This window comes from Notolepis coatsorum (assembly GCF_963971535.1).
Source record: "Notolepis coatsorum genome assembly, chromosome: 18".
Classification (NCBI taxonomy): domain Eukaryota; kingdom Metazoa; phylum Chordata; class Actinopteri; order Aulopiformes; family Paralepididae; genus Notolepis; species Notolepis coatsorum.
Window position 1 is genome coordinate 94,931,663 of NC_140182.1, and position 21,480 is coordinate 94,953,142.

Below are 21,480 nucleotides of genomic sequence, written 5' to 3' on the forward strand. Positions count from 1 at the left end.
CATTATTTTTGTTAGGCCTTACGTTCCTGGATCACTCTGACATGCGGACCGGGGGAAATATTCTGACGAAACATTCCCGGAATGTCCTATTTCACAATACAAAGTTTCCGAACTGATTTCTGGATTAAACTAAGTTGTATAAACGATGCAGTGATGAACAGCCTTTCCCAGCAGAGCAACAAGCACTAAGTAACGTTACACAGGTCGAGCTAAGTATGCTTGGTAGCAGTAATGTTAACAGATAAAACAAAGATAAAAACAAAACAAAGTTATTGAAGACTCCTGTGACCAAAGTACTTATGCTTTCCCTAACCAATTTGTCCACCCATTTCTTTACAACTGCAGCCCCTACAGATGCATTTTGCTACGTATTTTATTAATATTAATATGCGTTAACACGCAATTAACATGTTATAGAAATCAATTGATTGACAGCCCTAATTACAATATAACGCCATAACATATAACACTGAAATGTGTGCTGGAAAAAACAAATACTATTAGAGTGTGGTGGTGTGTGGTGGTTACCTTCTCTCTGTGCAGCTGCTGCACCTTGTCCTCCTGCGTTCGGACCACCTTGTCCTGCTCACACAACCTGCTCAGTTTGGCCTGAAACAGAACACGATGCACAAAGACTCACCTTTTAGTTTAACAGAGAGCTGCCCGTTTGTGACCCCCAGACATAGACAGAAGGGTGACACAAAACTATGATTTTTATTTCCACTTTTCAGGCTATTTAACTTAATTAATGATTAGTTTTTTTTATCATTATTAATTATTAATAAAATCATTATTACATTATTTTTTAAATACAGATAAAAACCTGCATATGTACCAACGGGTATAAACATGGTGATGTATTTGGATATATATATATTTTTTAAAATCATCCCACAACCGGCAGGTTGAAACACACCAACTTAAAGGATCGGCACACAAGCATAGCTGTATCTTGATCTTCCACGTGAGATCACAATGGAAAAGATAGGTGAAATAAGAACTCTACACAATGAAAAGATCACGTGATTAGGCTAGATATCTCTCTGTATTAGGGCTGTCCCTTCTTAGCCAATTAACCGGTCAGTTTAGTCTTAATCGACCAAGACTTTGTTAGTTTTATCCCCACTGATGCTGAATGACTCATTACCTGAATGCTGAATGACTGAATGATGAGGGAAACAATTCCACAGATTTGTCAATCAAATCAACTGATTGATTCGTTGACAAAGTCCAACGACTATTAGTGGACTAATAATGTATTTATTGGAGGAACAGCCCTATCCTGAAGAGAAGAAGAGCCCTACCCAGGTCTTCTGAAGAAGAAAATGCAGAGAGAAAGAAACACTGGGCTTACATCCATGTCCCCCTCTTCTGGTCTGCACATGTAGGCATGTTCCCTGTAGTCCTCTGGAGTCAGCTGGGAAGGAGGGAGAGAGAGAGAGAGGGAGAGGGAGAGGGAGAGGGAGAGGGAGAGAGAGAGAGAGAGGAAGAGAGAGAGAGAGCGAGCAAGAGAGAGAGAGAGAGCAACACCCAGTATTAGAAGACTCGAGAGACTAAATACATACACACTAGAATCAGGACATCTAATGCAGCCTCAAGACAAGGCGCTCTCATGGAGCCAGGGGATTTGTCCTTGGGGTTGTTGTTATGTGGTTTTTCCGCTGAATACGGGGGAACTAAGTTAGGTCGACCGACAAGAGAACACCAGCCAGTCTAAACATGGTCTCAGTCCCGATGGCTCTGGTGCCTCTCATTTCAACCTCCAAAACCATCCGTCTCCATAAGCACAATAAAGACGTGACATGTAAAACAATCTGGCAGACTACATTCTAAGCATCGGGGCATCGGCTGTGCCCACTGGTTGCTTTCCAGCACATGCTTTGCACAGTCGAGTGGTCCGCGGAATCCGCTTGTCTGGTAACTGTGGTTGTGTGTGTGTGTGTGAGAAAGAAAAATACTTGTGTGTGTATGTGAGAGTTGTGCGACTGCGTGTCAACACAGTGAACTTGAAAATAATAACATTGGCAAGTCAGCCACAGAGCTCCTCGCCGAGTTCCACATACCTTATAATGTAATGAGACACCGCTATGTATAATGTTCTCTGATAAACAGGGTAGATGTGATTTAGTCAGCCTACTTAAATCCAGGCCAGAGTCTGCAGACCTAAATAACAGGGACAGGTCTTATGACTGCTTTTGTGTGCTAATGTCAGACTGCATTGACATTTAGAACATATAGTCTAAACTAGTCTACAAACCTAGAGGACAGTAAATATAGTCTAATGTAAACGCGCACCCATAAAGCAGACTCCTGTACGTCTGCATGTGTAGCCCCAGTACAAACAACAAACTATTGTCCACTATTTGTTTTTAAGAGTTTAGACAGCAGACCGGGGGGGGGGGGGGGGGGGGGGGGGATTTCGACTGCATTGGATTCATGTTTCCATAAAGAAACTATTCATTCACTCACTCCTCCAAATCCAATCACGTAGGTTATACACTCAAGTCCGTACAAACAAACACCCAAACAAACAAACACACATTCTTTTTTAAAACACCTTTTTGTTGAATTGAGCCACAGAGCACAGTGGAGCCGCTGCACCCCGTCACAATCCACACAGAGCATGCAGGCTCTCTGTCAGCACAGTGAGCAGGGTGGGGTGGAGGGAGGTGGGGGTGGGGAGGTAGGGAGGACTGAGGTGGAGGAGGAGGGGGTGAGAGAGGAGGAGGAGGACGTTAAGAGACAGACTTCTAAACAGGTGGTGATGCAGCTGATGTCCAGGAAGGGGGAACACAGTTAGCAGCACTTTTACACCTCCAGAGGCGGTCACAAAAGTGGCAGCATGATGTCACAGGCACGCACGCTGGCCCTCTGTATCCCTTCCATCAGCTAGTGGAGTGATACGAGCGAGAACATGAGGAGAATGTCAACAGATTGCAGGGAGAGAAACTAGATTACTAGATTATTAAACTCCCTTCTGTCAGATCCCAAAATCAGCAAACACACAGGACAGGGAGATACACTTGCATGGGTCCACCTGATTCTTACTACTGCGGGCAGTATTGTGACTTGACATTGACTTGACTTCTTGTATTGACTGTATTGTGTATTGACTTTGACTTTGAAATCGAAATGAATCAATCAGAACCCTATTGCCCTACCATTATGTCATACCATAAAAACCTATAACATTCTGGTTTTAAAGCTGTGATGTTCTTTCAAGAACTGCAGGCAATTATTGTTGAAAAAACATTCAACAGATTATATAAAAAGTTAAAAACACAAATGCAAGAAGGAACTAAATATTGAAATATCTCATGAAATATCACCCAGAACGGTTCAAGCAACCAAGAGTTGGAGAGACTGATGGAAGAGCTTAGTATGTTATCCCATAACTCCACGACAGAAATCCAATCAAACTGCCACTCGATATTATTGCAGGAGACAACGTGAGTGTTTAACGGCAGATAATATGCATCTTTTTTGGATGTCCTCTTATGGGACTCTTTTGGAAAGATGTTGGAATAACAGCCATAAATGTTGTCGGATTACATGTCTCTTTTTATCTTGGAAATATACAGGATTTAGATGACAAATATATTTTAAAGATATTCATGGAAGCAAGTAAGAAGTCCATCACAAGATGTTGGCTTCAAATGGAATCCCCACGATAAACCAGTCGACCGATACAGTAAACAATATACATAATATGGAACAGCTGACCTTCAACTTAAGGCTGCAGAGAGAGAAGAGTGAAAATGTTGGGCTAAATGGGAGGAGTACTTGAATCAAGAGACAGCCAGACACCTTAAGAATTTGTATATGTAAAAATATATTTATATAAAATAAATAAATAAATAAATAAATATATATATAAATGTGTATATACTGTATACACACACTGGTAGAGAATTATTTTTTTGTATCCTGTGAAAATGGATTTTCCTTACAATAAAGTATTTAATTTAATACCTAATTTTCCTTTTTTGTTTTACCTCAGAAGGGCTTGTTTGAATAATTAAACAAAAGAAATGCAGGCAACTATAGGTGACGATTTGATCCTTTTGTGTCTTGATAAATCACCTGTAAAAAGAGAGACGGTCGACATGTGCAGTGCAGATAAGATAACTCTTGCACTCAGAGAAAACCTCGTGTCTGACGAAGATCCACCTATATTGTTTGCAATTATTTCACTGCTACGACATGACTGGGGCTGGAAATAAGACTGCATGCCCGACCGTAAGGGGGAAGACCTGTTCAACGTGAGGTGCAACAGTCACCCTCGCTAAATTCCTTTATCTGTCAATTCTGAGACAGTTAAGACCTGGATTAATAAACTTAGTGGAAGTGGGAACAATACAACATTTGGATAAAAACATTGTTTTATCCGTCTGATTCAGGAAGCTCCCGTCTACCATTTTGAGCCACTCGTGGTCCATATAACTGCATAAACTAGCCGCAAACATTTTCGCAAAATGGTGAATACCTCAACGTCACACCACAAGCGTATGTCCATATATGGATCAAGAGCACTCTCTCCTGACCCTCCTCTGCCCAACTACTTCCAACAAATACGCTGCCAATTCAACATGCGGAAACCCACTGCACACGGCCGACTACCACAGACTACCGCCGTCGGTACGATACACATCGTAAAAGACTTGGAAGATTATGGGAGGTTTTCAGGGGCAGACAGCGGGCTTGACGTGTAGGGGCTTTTAGATATGGTTTTCCACTGTTTTTAACAAGAGTGATAGTACTCGGATAATGAGCTGCCCCGTGCTCTGCAATGAGAAGTGACAATTCTGGCAACCTAGAATTAAGTCAGACCAATTAGAGTCCTCCTGCCAAACGCTGGGCGGTTGGACTAATGAGAAAGAAGGCATTCTGCACCCGGGCTAGGAGAACTCGCACCCTCCAAACCGCCTCTAGCTAGAAAACACCAGAGACATCGCCCACTTGGAACAGCCTGGGTGCTCTGCTTGCGCTATGGATTTTTGCTGGACCCACAGCTAGAGGGTCCACCTCCAAACGTCTAGGGAGTCTTATAAACACTATATAAGGGGGGGGGGGGGGGGATAAAGTGTATCCAGCCCACACACACACACACACACACACACACACACACACTAGACAGTGAGGAAGGGGGGGGGGCACTGGGACAGTGAAACATACACATCATCATACTTCCATATACAAGCCATGCCCACATTGGTATGACTTCTCAGAAGAGGAAATGACAACTCAAAAGCAATGGATGAAGAGGTAATACAAACAATACAGGGAGATTGATTGATTTATTGATTCTTGAGATGCCATGAGGACACCAGGAGGAGGAGCGTTGCAGAGACGGACCAGCGAACAACAACAACAACAGACTGGAGTGGATGAGGAAAAGCAAAGCCTTGAGGGCTGGCCTTACTTGCTGGTACAGTTGAGGCCTTGGGGCTGAGTTCTCAATCAAACTGTGAGTCATGACGATTAAAGGGTCATTTTCCTTCATCTAGTTCAGTGTGGAGAGGAGCAATATGGCAAAAAGCAGTCAGTTTTTACAGCAGGGGCTACAGTTCTCACACACAAGATAGTCAATGGAGTTCCACCTTACTCTATTTATCTCTCTCATAAAGCAGGCCACACACACACACACACACACACACACACAGCAACAGGAATCCCAAAATAGATGCCCAAACAGGATCGAAAAGAAAGCTTGACTAAGACGATTACTAATAAGTTGATGCAGATGTAGCTACTGCTAGCTTACTTCTCTATGCTGTGATAGTCCTGAGTGTAGCTATTTTAAACATCAGAGACCTAAGGTGAAAAAATAAATCCTATCTCTGTAATTGCTAGCAGAGAGTCTCTCTGTGAATACCCCTGAGATAACCATCTGTTCAGTAGTACACTTCATGCATATGAATATCCTGCTATTGAAAATCTATATCCTGCTTATGAACGATAACCTATAAAACTGGGGGAGGAGGGGTCAGTCCTTAGGCTGTGCCCTCATGATCCATTATGTGGTCTCGGTCAACAAACGCATTGTTAGTCGATTTAAATACTTTAATAAATGATAACCACATCTGTGGTAAGCAGCACTAGATTTTCCAAAAGGTCCCTCTGTATTACTGCATGTGTAAAGATTTCTTTACAGATATGTCAATGAAATCAACTATGAAATCGGTTAGTTGACAAATATGACTCAGTGTTTCTCCTACAAACGTTCTAATGGTGAGTAATCAAATGATCTGATTAGTGGGGTAGCCCCTATCTACCAATGCCTATGTTAGGGGAAACACTGCACTATTAAATCGACTAAGAAGGACTCGAAGGAGGACGTCGAGGACAGCTGTGCAATGAGCAGAGTGGCTGGTAGAGAGTCGGGCCGTGCAGTACCCCACCTGGTTGTCCAAGTACATGAGATTCCTTTGGAGGTGATGGGAGAGAATATCGTTCTAGCGTCGGCAGCAGAGAGGAGAGAAAAGGGAAGAGTGGAGTCAAGAAAAGGACAGCAGGTAAGGCGTTAGAAACACACACACACCCCGAACACGTAAAATGTGTTTAAGATAACAAGAAGAATCAGGCAGGGAGGCAGGCAGGGCAGGGAGAGACAAGGTCACACCGACATCATGTTAGAGAAGGCTGTGTACCACAGTTCATTCATAATGACACCCTACTCAATACAAAGCAGTCTTCTTTGGCGGACTGAGCGGTATTGAGTAATGGCTCATGGTGACCTTGTCCCACATAGTATGAATAGAATATTCAAGGGAAGGTGTGAATTGCTAATCTACGCCACTGGATACAACCGTCTGGATATTAATCTATTTAGATGAGATACTATGTAGCTAGTTAGATGATAGATACTATGTAGCTAGTTAGATGATAGATACTATGTAGCTAGTTAGATGATAGATACTATGTATCTATCTAGTTAGATGATAGATACTATGTAGCTAGTTAGATGATAGATACTATGTAGCTAGTTCGATGATAGATACTATGTAGCTAGTTAGATGATAGATACTATGTATCTATCTAGTTAGATGATAGATACTATGTAGCTAGTTAGATGATGGATACTGTGTAGCTAGTTAGATGATAGATACAATGTAGCTAGTTAGATGATGGATACTATGTAGCTAGTTAGATGATAGATACAATGTAGCTAGTTAGATGATGGATACTATGTAGCCAGCATATTAATTTATTAAGGTGATCAGATAGTTTGACTAGAATAATTGGATACTTAGACTAGGATACAACTAGGATACTTGGTAGGTGTCCACTGTCCAGGTAATCAGATTTAATGGACAACCTCCAGCCAATCAGAATTGAGTATTCTCCAACGCCATGGTAATAAAACATCCAAACTAACAATGCAACTTGGAAAAGGCATTTAACAGAGAGACACATTTAAATGCTGTGTGCTGAATTGACTGAAATGTGTGCATTAAAATCAGCAGAAGCCCTGTAATACTGTAAAACTGTGAAAGAAGCTTCAGTGTTGTTAATGCTATATCTCGCTATAACTCCCTGAACCCCAATCCTTTACTACCTCAGGTCTGGTTGACCTACACTGGCAGTGGTCAAATCTGTAGTCTGACGTCTCTTAGGGGGAGACTTAAAAAGCAAACATCCTGGGGAGCTCCCGTAGCTCACCGCATATCTGGGCGCTATTTCTGCGTCGGGGAAAACCGTGCTCGTCACGGATCTGGGGGACACGAGTTCGATTCCCGGACCTGCCGTCATTTCTCAGAATGTCTTCCCCTGCTCTACATCCCATTTCAACCTGTTTCTGTCGGTCATGCTTGACCAGAAAAGCGATAAACGCAAAAAAAAAAAGGAAAGTAAAAAAAAAAAAAAAAAAAAGCAAACATCCTGAATTAGAGTCAGTGGGCTAAGCCTCCTTAGCTGGTCACTCTTCCAACATCACCGGTGGCTTTACGTTGGAGTTTTCATTTCTAGCATGAAATCTGTCTGTATTCTCCAGGGTTGTAAAAGCTGCCTCAAGCAATTGACTGACTGATTGACTGTCCTCTCTTTAAGAAAAAGCTCTAACGGCATGAGTCCATCAAGTTCCATCACGTGTGACGCTGTTAGAAGAGTCTAGCTACTGTATGTTACCAACCCAACATAAGTTATTGCCAAACTAAGTCCATTCCCAAAGCAGCAACGATGAATAGACAACTTTGAGCCAAGACGCAGAGCTGACCTAGAAGAAAATGCATCGCGTCAGCATTATTACTGCGATACCTTCTATTCCCCCCATGTGTGAAAATGACCCTAAAAAAGGCTTTTTGGACCGAGATGGATGATGCAAAGTGGATGGAGATGTAAGAAACCCCACACACGTGCGTGCCTGTGGTGGAGACCTCTGGGGGCCTGACCTTTGGGTTGTTGCCATCGAGGTTTAGTTGCATAAGCTGTGCTACAGTGTGCTCTCGGATGCTGTTTAACTCAGCCTGCTGTCGACGGAGCTTTATCAGCAGTAGAGTCAGTTCCTCAGGCTGCAGGGAGGGAGGGACATACAGCCACCAGCACGCACGCACGCGCGCGCACACACACACACACACACACACACACACACACACACACACACACACACACACACACACACACACACACACACACACACACACACACACACACACACACACACACACACACACACACACACACACACACACACACACACACACACACACACACACACACACACACACACACACACACACACACACACACACACACACACACACACACACACACACACACACACACACACACACACACACACACACACACACACACACACACACACACACACACACACACACACACACAGGAGAGGAGAAGAGAGGAGAAGAGGGGTGGGGAGAGGAGAGAACACACCAGGATAGGACATTTAGAGGTACTGGGTTCTCTATAGGCGAGTATACTTGCTGTGTCCAGCAGGTATAGAGAGTTCTCATGGCAGGATTATCCAGGGGAGTTACAGGTCTATTAGCTATGTTCAGCCAGGCTGGGGCTGGCCATGGTCTAGCATGGTATGTTATGGTTGGGTTTGTGTCTCCATTGCGTTTCTTGTAAACTCTCCGGTTACTAGACAATAGGGGTGGGGGGGGAAAAATCGATACGTAGTAGTATCGCGATACTCTGCGTGGCGATACTGTATCGATACAGGGACGCCAAGTATCGATATTTAATTATTCATAAAAAAAATATATTGGAATATGACTTTAATACAAACAGTTCAGTTTGTCAGGTACATGCAACACAGATTACAGTGTTTACATCCGTCTGCTTGAGAAAATACCATGTTCTGCAATAAAAATGATTGAAGTGAGATGAACAGACTGAACTTTATTTTATTAGATAAAACATGTCGACAAAGTTTTACTTTGCAGTTGAAAAAAGGTAATAAATAAAATTTGATAAAAAAAAATGTCCCCCGCAATACTCAGCATATCGCGCTATATTTAGTATCGCGATAGTATCGTATCGTGAGGTCTCTGGCAATTCCCACCCCTACTAGACAACCTTTCAAAATGTGCACCACCGGCACCAACTGTGATACACAAGCTACACCATGATGGTACAACGGGCCCAGCCGGCTTTGGCCAGATCTGGCCGGGTAGTGAAAGGTCTCAGCCGGGGTCCTGCCAGATTTGGCCAAAGACAATGGAGAAGCTCACTGTGCGCCAGACAGCTAAACCCTGGCCAGTGGAGACAAGGCATTGCTGTATCCAGGCAGGTATAGAGTTCTCATGTGTGGATTATCCAGGTATAGAGTTCTCATGTGTGGATTATCCAGGTATAGAGTTCTCATGTGTGGATTATCCAGGTATAGAGTTCTCATGTGTGGATTATCCAGGTATAGAGTTCTCATGTGTGGATTATCCAGGTATAGAGTTCTCATGTGTGGATTATCCAGGTATAGTGTTCTCATGTGTGGATTATCCAGGTATAGTGTTCTCATGTGTGGATTATCCAGGTATAGAGTTCTCATGTGTGGATTATCCAGGTATAGTGTTCTCATGTGTAGATTATCCAGGTATAGTGTTCTCATGTGTGGATTATCCAGGTATAGTGTTATCATGTGTGGATTATCCAGGTATAGTGTTCTCATGTGTGGATTATCCAGGTATAGTGTTCTCATGTGTAGATTATCCAGGTATAGTGTTCTCATGTGTGGATTATCCAGGTATAGTGTTATCATGTGTGGATTATCCAGGTATAGTGTTCTCATGTGTAGATTATCCAGGTATAGTGTTCTCATGTGTGGATTATCCAGGGGAATTACAAGTCAAACATCATCATAAGCAGCATGCACTTAATTGTACATCTCCATTCAGCACAGTAAATTAATCAGTTGACTTGACACATGTCCAGCATCACAGGAACATGCCATGTGTCGACAGACAAAGGCCCTCTGCCCTGAGCTTCATCCAATGATGCCAAATAGAATCCATATATTGTATATCTCTTTGTAAATACTAGGGGTGGGACAATACATCGATCCAGATCGATATATCGATCTATTATCAATAATCAAATAGGATCGACGCAACGTAAAAAGATCGATTCATATTGCGATACTCTTATTTTGAAAATCCCCGCGAGTCATATCCGCCGGCGCCCAGTATTGTGAAACTCCGTGTACACATTACAGCAGTGTTTGCGTCTGCTGTAAAGCACTACAGAGCGTCTATTTTGCGAGCAGATATAAGTCTGTGCAGTTTTTTCCCCGCAACGGGTCAAATGCATATAACAGGCGTTGCATCGTCGCCATTCCTTTATGCCAACGTCGCGTTAAATATCTAAATGAACGTCGCGTTGGCTGCTTAAAAGCTAAGCAGCTAACCGTGAGAGAGAACAGGAGAGTGAAGAGGGGACTTGGAAGGAGGAGGGGTGGGGGCTGTGGGGGACTGCGTGTGTGTGTGTGTGTGTGTGTGTGTGTCTGTGTGTCTGTGTGTGTCTGTGTGTGTGTTAAAGCTCAATATATAAAAACAAAAGTGAACAGGAGGTCTATTTGTATTAAAAACAATAGATTGTTTTTCATTTAAATGTCTGGAAGAGCTCAAAAATAAATACATCAATTGATATTTCCGTAGCCTTTTTTTAGTTGATCTAAATGTGACTGATTGTGTTAAATGGGCACATAATATCGCCTCATATCGATCGCAGGCACCTGAATTGAATCGTATCGTATCGTATCGTGGCAGACTTTGTGATATCGGCAAATATCGTATCGTTGTCCAAAGAATCGATATCGTATCGTATCGTGATGAAACTGATGATTCCCACCCCTAGTAAATACCATCATATTCAATATTGCCTATTTAATCAGTCTTTGGGTTTTTACAGAAATCATTGTGTTGGTGTGTTATGATTCTGTGATACAACTCACAGCATTTTAACTTGTTTATAAAAAATGAATACTTTTTTTTATAAATCTTCTCACGTACCCCTTGCAGTACTCCCATGTACCCCTAGGGATACACAAACCCCCATTTGAGAACCTGGTTTAGGGAGCTGTGAGTGATGGTGCTTAAGACTGATGTCTAGTGAGTCTTCCCAACTCCTGAAGTAAACACGTTTTCAATGCCTACCACTTGGAACGCACATCAGAGTTCAGCCTAAAATCAAACTCTAAAAAGATGCTACGCCTCAATGCCGTCTTGGAAGGAAATGAAACTTGGAGAGAGAGAGAAAGAGAAAGACAGAGACAGAGACAGAAAGAGAGAGAGCAAGCGAGCTAGAGAAAGGGAGGGGGTTATTACAAAAATTGCCTAGTCTTTGAGAGCAGCCCAATTAGACCAGAATGGAAAAGCGTGCTTAACCCAAGCATGAAATTACAGGGAGCTGTACTATAGAGGTCCATCTGGGGCGGACCTGGGTTGGGTTGAGTCATGAAAGAGGAGGAGAGAGGAGGGGCAAGATGGGGGGGGGACTCACCGTTTTGCCTTGCAGAGACTGGGCAGTGATAGTCTGGACAGGTATCCCAGCTGGCATGGACCTCCTGTCCGGGGGGTAGGCATACTGCAGGACGGAGAGAAGAGCTCTGTACGTCATATGCTGTGAACTGGGGATCTGACTGAAGAGCTCTGTAATATCATGTTTAGAATCTTAGGTATAGATGCTTTTCTTTTATTTTTTTTTGTAAAATAAAACATACAATTACTTGAAGTCTAAAGCCCTCCTCAAATAATTAAATCAAAGTAAGTAGCCTCAAAAAAGAGAATCGTGTCAAAGTGCACCACTCTGTCTGCGCTCGACTATGCAGGGGGGTCTTTAGGGGTTAAGAAGCACTGGCCGCGGGGCAGCCTGGGTACCTTGGTGAGGTGCGCCCTGTTGCGTCTGTCGATGCTCATGTCTCCGCGGTAGACGGGCGAGGACACCTCGGAGCGGGCGCCGCTCATGTTGTAGCTGCGGAGCGGAGAGTAGCCCCCGTACACCGACAGCGAGCCGTGGGACGGCGAGGGGGGGATGGAGTGGGCCGGCGGCGCGTGCTCCGACAGGTTCATCATGGTCTTGGGGCTCGGCATGTTGCCGTAGACGCCCCCCGGCGGCGGCCGGCTGCAGTACCCCTGCCTCTGCTGCCACTCGAACAGCTGCCACATGGTGTCGTCGCGCATGGAGCGCCGCTTGTCGCAAGGCACGGGGCTCAGCGCCTGGTCGTACACGGAGGGGGACATGCTGCAGATGCTGTCCCGCTGCGCCATGCTGTTCCTGGGCATGGTGCGGTAGCCGTCGCCGTAGTGCGACATGACGGGCGCCCTGTGACTGGGCATGTTCCTGGGCAGCGTCTGGTAGGACATGATGCTGAGGAGGAGGAACGCAGCGTAATGAGTGAGCTGAAGACGTCGTTTGTGTTTCACTTTATTCACACACACACACGCACGCACACACAACCCCTTTTAACTGCTGCTCAGTGAAACTCATTATAAAAAACAATTATTAATGGGCGTTGAAGTGAATGCGTCATTAGAAGTAATCCACTCTATCCTGGGGTGCGGCTGAGAGGTGAAGCCGCAGGACGGTGCTCTGCTCCTGGAGCGCTTCTTCAAATCCTAGACCCATTTTCTTCCTTCTGTATTTTTAGCCTGACCTTGGGTCACGCCACTCTCGCTCCGAGCCATTAGGCATCACTCATTTACATAATTGTCCAGCTACCACAGAATGTGTGTCGGTGGAAGTGAGATGATCACACACACACACACACACACACACACACACACACACACACACACCATGTGTGAACATCTAGGGTGTTTGTAGCTCTGTAACACAAGAGACAACAAACTCCACATAGGACAAATAATTATTCCAGCGACAACAAAGAGCTGAAAAGCTCCACTTCCATCAGGGGGTTCAAAGTCAGTGCAGCTGGAGATAGGAAGAGCAACCCATTAACCTCCCTTACAGATGCTAGCGTTGGCTAGCTACGACACACACCGCTCTGCGGGACCGACCAGGCTTAAGTAAAGACAAGGAAACCCATGGAAATTAAGCAGCATGCGAGAGGACATGTGTATAATGTGACCATGGATAGGAGGAGGAGGAGGGGGGGGGGGGGGGGGGGGGGGTTAATGACAAACAGAGCTTGCTGGAGGAGTTCAAGTGGAGAGAGAAGACGAGGCAACGTAAAATGGCTGAGTCTGGAAACAAACTGGGTATTAGCAGATATGCATGATATCACCACAGTCACAAGAGAGAGAGGGAGAGAGAGAGAGAGAGAGAGAGAGAGAGAGAGAGAGAGAGAGAGATACAGAAAACGAGGGTAAGAGATAAAGAGACATACAGAAAGTAAGGAAGAGAGGAAGGTAGGGAAAGGGAGGGAAATAGAAAGACAGAACGAGAGAGAAAGAGTTAGAAAGAGGGAAAGAGAGAGATAGAGAGAGATACAGAAAAATAGGGTAAGAGAGAAAGAGACATTCAGAAAGAAAGGAAGGTAGGGAAAGACAGAACAAGAGAGAGATACAGAAGAAGAGGGTAAGAGAAAGACATACAGAAAGAAAGGAAGGTAGTGAAAGGGAGGGAAAAAGAAAGACAGAATGAGAGAGAGAGCTAGAAAGAGAGGTCAGTGGTAGAAACGGAGAGAGAGAGGGTTTTCTGATGTCAGTGATATAAACGGAGCTAGGGAGGGGTGTTTCTGATAGGTCAGTGATAGAAACCGGGTTAGGGAGGGGTGTTTTTGATAGGTCAGTGATAGAAACCGGGCTAGGGAGGGGTGTTTCTGATAGGTCAGTGATAGAAACCGGGCTAGGGAGGGGTGTTTCTGATAGGTCAGTGATAGAAACCGGGCTAGGGAGGGGTGTTTCTGATAGGTCAGTGATAGAAACCGGGTTAGGGAGGGGTGTTTCTGATAGGTCAGTGATAGAAACCGGGCTAGGGAGGGGTGTTTCTGATAGGTCAGTGATAGAAACCGGGCTAGGGAGGGGTGTTTCTGATAGGTCAGTGATAGAAACAGAGGAGAGAGAGAGGTTTTTCTGATAGGTGAGTGATAGAAACAGAGGAGATGTGTTTCTGATAGGTCAGGGATAGAAACAGAGATGTTTTTTTCTGATAGGTCAGTGATAGAAACAGAGGATATGTTTTTCTGATAGGTCAGTGATAGAAACAGAGAGGATATGTTTTTCTGATAGGTCAGTGATAGAAACAGAGAGGATATGTTTTTCTGATAGGTCAGTGATAGAAACAGAGAGGATATGTTTTTCTGATAGGTCAGTGATAGAAACAGAGAGGATATGTTTTTCTGATAGGTCAGTGATAGAAACAGAGATGTTTAAACAGAGAGATATTTTTCTGATAGGTCAGTGATAGAAACAGATGTTTTTCTCTTCAGTCACTTCATGCCTGCTCTCTGCACTATGTGCAGCTATTGTTTGTTTACCTCACTTCTGTTTACTGCTGCACATATTAATAATGTAGACACTGATAATGTTGAAGCGACAATGTGCTGTCATTAGCTGGCCACAAGCGGTGCAGTCTGTGTTTTCAATACATTTCCCATGAGCCTCTTTGCTCTGTAGCCTCCATGTGCTATGTCTAAGGTTTCTCTCCTCCACATTGCCTGTGGTGCATTTTTTTCCTATTGCTAGGTTTTAGTGAGTTTTTTCTTACCTTCGTGTGGGGTATGTCTGGGAGTGTTGCATTTATTTAAAATGTTTTGGACTTTATGGTGTTTTTGTGTTGTTCTTGATTTATTGTGATGTTTCTTCTTGACTTTAAAGAAGACGTGTCCGGCCCATGGGGACATTAACGTGTGATTGTCGGGCCTTACAAATACATTTGATTTGATTGTCGCTTTCTGCTCACAGTAGGTTTAGTATGACACTAATGCACAGTACAATGGATCCACAATGATGTCGCGTGGTAGATGGAAGGAGGGACCTCAGAGTAATTAAAGTGGGATTAAGGTAAAAGGTGAGTCGTAGGCTCGGCATGGAGAAGGAAACCAGAGAGGCGGCATGTCTTTGCTATTCATGATAATATCAGGCCGTCAACGAGTAGCCAAGACCAACACCAAAGGCTGTGAGAATCATCTAACTTGAAACTGCTGTGTTTTAATAAAGTCAAAAGGGCTTATTCATAGATGATTCACATGAGTCTGCCAGTGAAACTGATAGTTTTAAGGCATCGAGGTGGATAATGAGGATCCCTGCTGTCTTAAGATGCAGGTGAATCAGCATTTTCTTTCCTGGTAAAAACAAAGTTCACATTCCCCTCGTTTCCCCTCGTTTCCCTGAAGCTGTCAGACGGTACAGACTTCAGAGCAGGGCAACAGTGGAGAATGGGGAGCGACCTTAGGATGACTAGTGTTAAGAGTGTCATCAAGGACTGTCAGCGTTTAAAAAGGCTTCTCCTCTCATCGCAGAGACTGGAATCCAAACCGGTCACAGAGCCACAGAGGAACTTTGGGGTATCTACTGTATGAGTATTTTGGAATCCGAGACCACTGTCGCAGTATTCTGCACATCTGAAAGCATTGGCCACTGCTAAGTCCAATAAGAGGGACGATATGAGAGTTTGTTATTCTATAATCGTTGCTCTCCCCAACTAATGCCTCTCCCTTACTGTCAAATAAGCACCAACCTTCTGGTGTCGTCGTCCTGGCCACGTCCTCTCTGTGTGCGGACCCATTGCTCCAGCTGCTGCATGGAGTTGGTTCTGCTCAGGGAGCGGTCCGGCTCCTGGCCAGGGGGGGCCCTCTGAGAGTTGGCCGCCATCATGTCCCCGGACCCGTTGACCTGGGGGCCGCGGCAGGGCCCGTCCGTCTCAGCGGGAGTGCGCGGCGAAGTGATGTTGGCCGTGATGGCGGCGGCCTGGGCCGGCTGCAGCTTGATGCTATTGATCTTGGTGAGCGGTCGTTCGCGCTCCGCCCCGTCCTTCTGGAAGCCATAGCGCTCAGCGTCCCGCAGCTTCCTGTCCTCCTCTGCTGTGGGCGTGGGTGTGGTGGGCGTGGGTGTGTGCGTGAGCGAGGGAGTAGGTGTGAGTGTGGGCGTGGGTGTGGGTGTGGTGGGCGTGGGTGTGGTGGGCGTGGGTGTGGTGGGGGCAGGTGTGGGTGTGGTGGGGGCAGCGTACTCCCTGTGCGCCTCAGTGTACTCCCTGTGCGCCTCAGCGTACTCCCTGTGCGCCTCGCGGTTACGCTCATTGTTTTGGATTTCCGGTCGTGTCAGTGGCGGCCGGTGGTTGGTCACATGGTTGACCTCTTGTGGCCCACACTGCTCCACCGTCAGCCTGTCCAACCTGACGGAGAGGAGGAGGAGGAGAGAGGGAGAGGGGGCGGGGCGGGGGGGGGGGGGGGGATTGCAGGGAAAGAAAAATCAAGACACCTGCGTCAGCGAAAGATAATGAAGACATCAGATCCCCTACGCAGGGAGCAGGAGGAGATGATTAGATAAGGCTTACATAAGGCAGCAGTGATGTCAATCGCAGTGTTTGCACAGATGCCACGGACCACAAGGAAAATGTGTTTTCCAGACGGCACATCGATAGTGATTCAGAAACAGAGCCAATGCGCCAGAATATAGAAACTCTATAACAGACTTTGTGGGTGACGCTCATGGGGGGGGGGGGGGCAGCTCGGAGACAAAAGGGGAAATTATCCTGACGAAGGAGGAAGAGAAGGGAGGGGGTGGGGGCTACAATGGTTCCTCCAGCTGCCGGAGTATTAGACTAGGCATGGAGAAGGAAACCAGAGATCTCCGATAAAACGCCGCCTCTGTCGGGAGGTGTCTCGGAAAGGTGGCGCTCACAGACCTGGCAACCCCAGACCTGTTCCAACCGTTCTCAGTAGCCCCCGCGGGAGCTCTCCAGAGGTAATGGACACCGCTGCTCTTTGGCCTTGGGTGGACTCAAGGTCACAGCTTCAAAAGACCAAAACGATCCCTGGGAGACGGCGGGGCTCCCTGGGTTAAGCATTAGAGAGCAATAGGGGAGGACCAGGACCAGGACTCCCACTTTCCACTTGCTCGTTATAGCGGCGGCAGCAGCAGCAGCCACACGTACGGTAATGTCTTCTCCAGACCTCTGTGGCTTCGCCAGCCCAGTAAAACACACATTTAGCTTTTAGTTGTATGCATTACCTAATACTTGTTTTTGGGAGGTTTACACCACTGGAACCAAGTAGAACAGGCTTTACCGGCTTTGTGGGGCTTTTTAGAGCCCCTCCACCAGCTAAACGATATCACAGGATGGGATGAGACTAGGCAGCAGTCGACAGGCTACAGCAGCACAATACTGCGCCCAGCTTATTAAATAGACCTCTCTAGTGAATTTCAGACACTATTAAAAAAAAAAAAAAAAGCACTCTGCTGTTACGCCTCTGCTTGCCCATGTAAACCGGAGACATTAAGAGAGGCCCGGTTGCCAGGTGACACAATCATCTTGCATATAATAAAACCTCCTACTTTGTGATGACTCATCACACTCCCAGAGTCAGTGCAGCTGTGCGACATTCCTCCCACCGTCTGCACCGCACGCCCAGAATGAGGCCGTAACAATACATGAGGTTCTGCGGGGGGGGGGGGGGGGGACCCAGAGATAGCCGATACCCAAGAGAGCATAAATGTTGTGAAATGAGGGCGACGGTCCATTCCTAAACAAATTCACACATGACAAGAGGCGTTGAAAAGGAACGAAAAAAGAAAGGAATAATGAAACAAGGAATGGCAAGGAATACCTTTTTATAAGCTCCATTTTCAAGTGCCATCGAAGCTTGTACACCCCCTCACCCACAAACATCCAGTAAACAACTAAGATGACTTCATTACTGATTGATTTACCAATTTACCAACACACTTGTCTCTTTCTCTCTCCCTTTCTAAACACACACACACACACACACCATCTCCCTCTGTCTCTCTTACCATCACACACACACACACACATAGCCTTCACTCCTAGACTTATCCATCTTCACACACTACCCCCCCCCCCCTTATCACTCTCTCTACACATAGCCTTCAACTTATACGTTATTATCCAGATATCTCAGTAAATCCCATCTATAATTCATATTATGTACGTCAATGCTCCACTTATTTTTGTCTACTATCATGTATAAATACTTTGTTATCTCACCATTCTTTAGAGATCTAGGCTAGGGGCCATTACTGTAACCTGGATCTCTCCGTGTTGCAACGTGAAATTCTGTCTATCCTTAATAAAATACTCTGTTGTCCGCCTCCGTGAATAATATCTGGTGCCACAGTACCGACCTCTTGGTTGGCTCCAAATGCAAGAGAGACGCGTCCGTCATCACTTTCATCCACGATTCCATCTCTTTGGCTGTGTCTGTGCAAAAGTAGTACGTCCTCATGTTGGGATGCGTTGCCTGGTTGGACGGTAGGGAAAGAGAAAGAGAGAGACAGAGGGTCACCTGGAAGAGAGAGGAGAGAGAGAGAGAGAGGAAACAGCATTGAGTCAATAGGAGCTTCACAGTGTTTTCACCATGGCGTGTGAATCATAGCTGTATGCTTTTAAGATCATCATAAAACAACAGACGTGATGAAACCCTGAGGCCGTTTGTGAGACAACCAAGCACGTTATTCCATCTCCTGCTGCATATTCCTATGAGAAGAACACGCGGGGAGATGCCAGGTGATGGCCTGTGAAATGCAGACGGCTGTGGGCATCTGTACCACCCACACATATCCACGACTCGTGATTCAGATGTACATGCTGTACCAGTATATATTGGGGCGGTGAATCGGCAGGACTTACCAATGAGACACTGGGTCTGGTAAACACATTGCAGACTCTCCGCACTCCAATGTTCCCTCGCAGCACACAGGCCACCACATTGTTGAGAGACACATGGGGAGAGAGACAGAGAGAGACAGAGAGAGATGAAAACAGAACACTCAGTGAGTAATCTCCTGTTTACCAAGGTCTGGAAAACAAAAGACTGGTGTCACCGGCCGCTCCGATTCACTCCAATAATGGTTGTGAGGAATAAGTAAAGTTGGGAGACTCGTCGTGTTCGCCGCGAGACCAGAGACGGAGCGGGGGAGGTCAAGGAGTAATCTCATCCCTCTGCACATCACTATAAACTGCTGTCCTGCTTCTCTGGCCCTCCTCTTCTCTACGTCTATGTTTAGTTGGAAATGTTGTCATTTCCATGTTGGAAAGTCATAGAGACCTTGAGCAGACTCCGGACCATCTCTGCTTGGCAGGGAAGGCTTTGTAAAAAGGCCCAACAATGAAAGCCATAGCACTGAGAGCTAATAAAATATAACTACTGCTATGGAGTCCAAGTGAGCTCAGACTACTGCAACCCCCACCAGTGTGCAGAAGTAGTTAAATATGTCTAGTAGGGATGTCCCGATCCGATCACGTGATCGGGGCCGATCGTGATTTTCCGAAGATCGGGATAAAAAAAATAAAAAAAATGAAATCGGGATTTTTTTTATTCAACAAACATGACCATGTTAACGTCTTAAACTCATACGGAGGCCTTAGTTTTGGTTTTAAATTGCATATCATCATTCATTTATTTATTGTCACACAGAGCAGAAGAATTTTGCCAAAACAAACCAATAGTATCCAGCTGCAGAACGGCAGACCAGCCACACACTCAGACCCAAACGCATTTCCTTTGATTTAATTATACATCAAATGATTTATGTCAAGGATTGCAATGCCTCGCTTGAATGAAGTTAACTTTTCACCTGGATAACGTCAACATTCAGGGTGAATGTAATGTGAGAAATTGGGATCTAATTTTTTTTTATAAAAATAAAAAATAAAATTGTTATCGGATCGGGAAAGATCGGTATCGGTAGATACTCAAAATCACATGATCGGGATCGGATCGGGAGCAAAAAACGTGATCGGAACATCCCTAATGCCTAGCATTCTATCAATTATTTGTTGGTTTAACTTTTAATTTGTTGCAGTAGTTGGGTGGTAGTTTAACTACCGTAATTCCTCTAATAGTAACCGGTATTCAATAAAAAAACGGGTCTCTATTAATGACCGGGTGCGCTGTTGAGCTAAGCAATTATAAGCCGGCCTCCTAATACAAGCCGGGTTTCATGTATATAGAGGAATTACGGTATTCCCTCAACGGATTTACCATAGGCAATATGTTTTGTTATTGTTGTTATATGCTGGCCTGGCTGTGCAGTAAATACCATATAATGGTATGGTGGTAATGTTTACCAAGAGAGTAAGCCTACCTCAGAATTGTATAAAACGAAGTTATTATTATTATTATTATACCAGTATTGTGATTGCACTATTTTACTTTATTTACTTTTTTTGACCACCTGTAATTGCACTGTTTACTACCGTATTTCATACAGTACTTGGTTTCAATAAATGAACACCCAGTACATTTTACTGGGTTCAAACTGACACAAAATGTTGATTTATTCATTATGATCCGTTTGAAAATTAGAAATATAGGCCTCTCTCTTATACATGCCTTCTCCTAATACAAGCCTGGTATCCGCTACAGTTGAAACAAATACAAGCCGGGGTTACTATTAGAGGAATTACGGTAAATTAAAAGCTTAGGTTGTTGTTATTGTTGTTGCCGTTATATTTCCCAGTAGTTAATTACCTTTGCTCAAGTAGACATTTCCATTTGAAGGTAGCACTTAACCAGACATTATTTCATAAGCAAAGTTTTAGCAAAAATGTATGTGTCCGTTAAGTACTGAGCATACAACTGGATAAATGAAACGTGGATTATACTGCACAAGTTGCGTCAGAGTTTGTAAAATGATGTTTTGATAAAGGTTTTGTAAGTGGTTTATTAGTGGTTTATTAAACCAAATCTCCATTAACTTCAATTCATCAAGTATTTCTACAGTTTTCTTGGATTCTATGTTCACCGTGGAGACACGCGAGAAAAAAAGAATCTTCAAGAATTCAAGGCAACATAATTTATTCCAAAATTATACTTTTTCAGTGAAGTGCTCCTTTAAGGATGTAAATGCATGGCTCCAGACTAACCTTTTACAC

The 21,480-nt window shown here is 44.7% G+C and overlaps 1 protein-coding gene across 1 annotated transcript in view; it reads right to left on the minus strand.

The window, feature by feature from the left end:
• plekha5 (pleckstrin homology domain containing, family A member 5) overlaps window positions 1–21,480 on the minus strand; it is a 202,454-nt gene that overhangs the window by 35,857 nt on the left and 145,117 nt on the right. Inside the window, 7 exon segments of the mRNA XM_084335472.1 lie at window positions 529–609; window positions 1,355–1,417; window positions 6,402–6,455; window positions 11,962–12,045; window positions 12,339–12,828; window positions 16,102–16,755; window positions 18,729–18,844. Of these exon segments, the coding sequence (XP_084191598.1) occupies window positions 529–609; window positions 1,355–1,417; window positions 6,402–6,455; window positions 11,962–12,045; window positions 12,339–12,828; window positions 16,102–16,755; window positions 18,729–18,844 (1,542 nt within the window).